The 5,062-nt window shown below is 37.7% G+C and overlaps 1 protein-coding gene across 1 annotated transcript; it reads right to left on the reverse strand.

Annotated features, from left to right (window-relative positions):
* Positions 1-1,935: 1,935 nt before the first annotated feature.
* LOC110019738 (pentatricopeptide repeat-containing protein DOT4, chloroplastic-like) lies at positions 1,936-3,906 on the reverse strand. Its single transcript, XM_020717538.1, has one exon. The coding sequence runs from the start codon at positions 3,904-3,906 to the stop codon at positions 1,936-1,938; it is 1,971 nt and encodes a 656-aa protein (XP_020573197.1).
* Between the last annotated feature and the right edge of the window lie 1,156 nt (positions 3,907-5,062).

Consider the following 5,062-nt stretch of genomic DNA (forward strand, 5'->3'; position numbering starts at 1 on the left):
AGGTTATGATCAATATGTAGAGCTTCAAGTTGAGCAAAGAGGAGTGTAGAATTTCTAATTGTGAGGGATCATTTTCTAGTTTTTTAGGAATAGTCAATAGGAAAGTCATATGGCTAGGCTACTAAAGAGGGAAAACTAAACCTCAACCAAAAGTGAGGTCAACAATCATGTATTCAACCTTCATGGTAAACAAAGAAACAATAGATTGAAAATTTGATCTTCAAATGATTGAATCTCCTGTCAATGTGAATAAATAATCGTTCATATAGTTGTGTCTATCCATATCATATACATAGTCTGAAGCAATGCAGCCTGCACACAAATTAGTAATATATGCATGTCTTTCAAACACTAAGTGAACACCAATTGCACGCTTTATATACCTTAGAATATTCTCCGCATCTTAACAGTGACTCTTTCCTGAATCATGCATGAATCTGCTCACAATATCAATCGCTTGTGTAGTTTCTAGTTTAGTACAAACTGCACATTGTATTAATTGCATTTGATATCATTATGGATGTGCTAATAATATAAGAAGCAAAGTATTCCTTCAAAAATTTAATTTGCAAATTAGCATATTAAAATACTCATTATATTAGCATAAGCAAGCCAAGCACAAGCCAGATTAAAATAGTAGAAAGTTTAAACAAGCCAAATAGAAACATATATATGAAAGCTGACTTCGAACTCGAGCTGGACTGAGCAACTTTTAGCACGATCAAATTAAATCCAATCCACAATGTGCTTGATTGACTCGATCCCAACCCTACTCGCTAGTTGACCATTTGTGTCGAAGGCCGTCTATATGATTGTTAAGTATTCCTAAAGAATGGCTTCTTTAGCCAAAAAGGTTTGTATATATTACACTATTGCATATCAAATTGTGAAAAACACATTCTCACCAAAGAAACATCACATAAGTAATAAAAAATGTTAGAGCCAAATATAAATAAAACAATAAATATGACAATATACCTTAGAATATTCTCCGCATCTTAACAGTGACTCTTTCCTGAATCATGCATGAATCTGCTCACAATATCAATCGCTTGTGTAGTTTCTAGTTTAGTACAAACTGCACATTGTATTAATTGCATTTGATATCATTATGGATGTGCTAATAATATAAGAAGCAAAGTATTCCTTCAAAAATTTAATTTGCAAATTAGCATATTAAAATACTCATTATATTAGCATAAGCAAGCCAAGCACAAGCCAGATTAAAATAGTAGAAAGTTTAAACAAGCCAAATAGAAACATATATATGAAAGCTGACTTCGAACTCGAGCTGGAGTGAGCAACTTTTAGCACGATCAAATTAAATCCAATCCACAATGTGCTTGATTGACTCGATCCCAACCCAACTCGCTAGTTGACCATTTGTGTCGAAGGCCGTTTATATGATTGTTAAGTATTCCTAAAGAAGGGCTCCTTTAGCCAAAAAGGTTTATATATATTACACTATAGCAGATCAAATTGTGAAAAACACATTCTCACCAAAGAAACATCACAGAGCCAAATTTAAATATGACAATAAAATGTAAGGTAAACTGGCTACAAAGCAATCTCAAACACAACTTTTAGTATTTTACAAGCTTAGTTTTAATAAAGAAAATAGACAAATTCAAATCTTCAACCATATGTGTAAGATTTCAATACTTGATTGCTTATGCACAAGCAACAAGAAGAGAAATTTCAGAGAAAGAAGTTAACATACATGACACATCCATTGCTCACAAGCCTACTACAATAGAGAAGAAAAATAAACGGCAATTCCAGCTGCCGAAAGCTCAAGAAATTGAGAGAAAAATAAAGAGAAACAGAAGAATAACAACGAATAAGGCGTTACTTTATTTCATTCATTTATTTTTAATACTACATGGTAGAGAGTATTTACAAAAGTACAAAGACTCATAAGGCCGCATTCACCACTCACCAAATGTCTTGGCATGAACAAGAACCATCTACAAAACGATGGAATCTATCCGGATCCCTCAACATGATCTCCCTGCCACAAATTATACTGATCATCTTAGCTGATTCATGGCAATTCCTGCAAACTCTCATGTTCTTAGTCACCCTTATAACAGTGCCGGCTTCAGTGCTTATCAACCCGAAAGCAATGGCAAGCATCTCACTGTGCCCATAATGAATACATTCCCTCTCTTCATCCACATCATGAAAGCTGAAATCTTCCAAAAAAACATAACCTTTTTCTCTCATTCTTTCCACCAATCCCTTGAGCTCCCAGTAGATCCTCTCCGATCTTGGATGTGAGACGTCTCCAGTGCTGAAAGCATGAATCTTGCTTCTGAATTCAATCCAGCTACAAGCTTTCTTTGGTTTCAAACCCATGTCCACCATCATCTCCCTCAGCTCCATCACCTTTCTGCGATTCCCATTTGCTGCATGAAGGTTTGACAGTAGCACATAATTCTGAGCGTTGAGAGGATTGAGCTCTATGAGCTGCTCAGCTATTCGTCGTCCAATTTTCGTGTTCAAATGAATCCTGCAACCATCTAAAATCGCTCGTAATGCATCAGGATCATGCTCGATGCGGTGATCCTTTAAGAATGTTTGAGCTTCAGAAAATCTCCCAGTTCTGGCGAGAATCCTAGCCATCAGTATACAATGCTGAAGCTCTGAATGTTTTAAAAAAGCCATTTTGAAAAAGTTCTCTCCTTGATCCAATATACAGTTAGTGCCACAGCAATGGAGAGCTGCTGCATAAGTAGCTCCATCTGGTTCAGTTCCTCCATCTTTCTCAATCTCATTAAACAACGCAACTCCAACATCTCCATGGCCATGCAAGCTGTAGCCTAGAATCATCACAGTCAACGAGACTGAATCCCTTTCAGACATTCCATCAAATATCTTTGAGGCATACTCAATGGTTCCGGATTTTGCATACATATCACTAAGAGCATTTTGAACTGCAGTGTTCATCTCAATGTGTTGCCTGATAATGAAGCCATGAATCTCCATTCCGTGCTTGCGAGCCGCCACCCTCGCGCAAGCAGGGAGCACGGCTGACACCGAGAACTCGTCAGGTTTGATTCCATCCGCCATCATTGCTCGGAAAAGCTTCAGTGCTTCATTGAAGCTACCGTTCTGCGCATAGCTGGTAATAATTGTGGTCCATGAAACCGCATCCTTGTGCGGCATTGAGTCGAACAGAGCCAGTCTTTCTTCCATTCTTCCGCAATCAACGTACATCTTTAGAAGCGAATTGGTCACCAAGAGATCGCAATCCAATTTCCTCTCTTTTGCGAACTCATAAATCTTCTTCCCGTCTCGCGCTGACTTCAACTGTCCGCAAGCTTTCGTGGCGGTGGCCACAGCAATGGCGTCGATCTTTATACCAGAAGCGACTAATTGGTAGAAAACATGGAGGGCCGAATCAGGATTGTTTTCCATGAGGTATAATCTGGCGAGAAGCGTATAGGCGATGGGGGTTTGGGGATTAGAATGGAAGAGAAGAGAGGATGCGGAGTTCGCTCCGCCGAACTGTGAGTAGAGCTCCATGAGGGCCGAGAGAACGTAGGAGTCGCCCAAAAGTCGGAGCTTTAAGGCGTGGGAATGGAGCTGCCGACCAGTAAAGAAGGCGGAGGCGAGGCGGGAGGCGGTGAGCGCACGGGGGAGCGAATGGCGGTCGGGAAGAACGCCGGCAAGGAGCATGTCACGGTAGGAGAGGATGGCGGCGTGGGGATCGCCGGCAGTGATATGGGAGTGAAGCAAGGCGTTCCAGGAGAAGGTGTCAATTAGCAGGGGAATTTTGTCGAACGAGTGGCGGGCGGGAGGTGGTTTTAGAAATTTGGGACTGGAACCAAAGATTGGCAGTTCGTTGTTGGGAAGTTGGGGGCTTTCTTGAAGGGAGCGGGTGAAGGAGCTATGCAACTCCATTGCTGCTGCAAGCTCTACCTGCTGATCCGTTCCTTGGCATTGTATGGCTCTCGGTGCAGAGAGGGCGAAGAGGGTGATGGAAGCCTAGATGAAATGAATGGGCCGGCTTAGCTATTGATTGTTGGGCCGTAATGATGTAAAGGCTTTGACCATTGCAATAAGCTTAGTTGAAAACTATTTAATAACCACTAGCATCCAATGACAACAATGCAAGTTTAAGAAGGCAGCATAGAGTTATCCGTTTAACTTCAGCCAACCAATTAAAAATATAATTTACATAATATTCATATTTTTGTTAATAAAGTGTATGCATTTGAAATGTAAAATAAAAAATTAAAATTAGTAAAATGTTAAAATAATTCATACTATTTACATGGGTTGTTTTAATCTAAAAGTTTATGAAAATGTCAGAATAGTCTGAGAACATTTTAAAATTGAGCTTTAATAGTCTTCAATAAATAGAATTTTAGTTCCAATTTAAAGAGTCAGAAACCATTTTAACACTTCTATAAACTCTGTGATAAAAATAAAACAAAACAATCAAATCATCAATCAACAATTGTATAGAATGTTCGTATGACACACTCTATCAAAAGAAATATGAATTTACCCATAACAAATTAATTATTTATTCATCGTAGAATCAAAACTTAAGAAAAAATTTGGCGAAATAAAAATAAAATAAAATAGAGGAGTAGTTTTTTTTATGAATTTTTAATAAATATGAATATTAAATTAAAATTATAATGATTATTAAAATATTATTTAGTTTATAAATTTAGGGAGGAAAATTTTATATATTTTTTATAGTATTAAAGTATTTTGATAAAAATTTAAGAGTTGCTAGTGTCTCATCCATGCATCTAGGGCTGTAAACGAGTCGAGTTTGAGTGAGCTCAGACTTGGCTCGTGTTCGGCTCGTTCGAAATAGCTCGTATTCGAAATCGGCTCCTGAACATTGTGTTTGTATTCGACTCGATTTAAATATTCGTGTTTGGCTCGAAATTGGCTCGTTAAACTAAAATTGAGAAAAATAAATGTAAAGTATGGGAATCGAACCTGGATCAAATCTATACAAATGAATACACTAACCACATTATCACATGAGGTCTTATGATTTGAACTTAAACATAAATATATATAATATATTATTATA

This window comes from Phalaenopsis equestris, unplaced genomic scaffold (assembly GCF_001263595.1).
Source record: "Phalaenopsis equestris unplaced genomic scaffold, ASM126359v1 Scaffold000002, whole genome shotgun sequence".
Taxonomy (NCBI): Eukaryota; Viridiplantae; Streptophyta; class Magnoliopsida; order Asparagales; family Orchidaceae; genus Phalaenopsis; species Phalaenopsis equestris.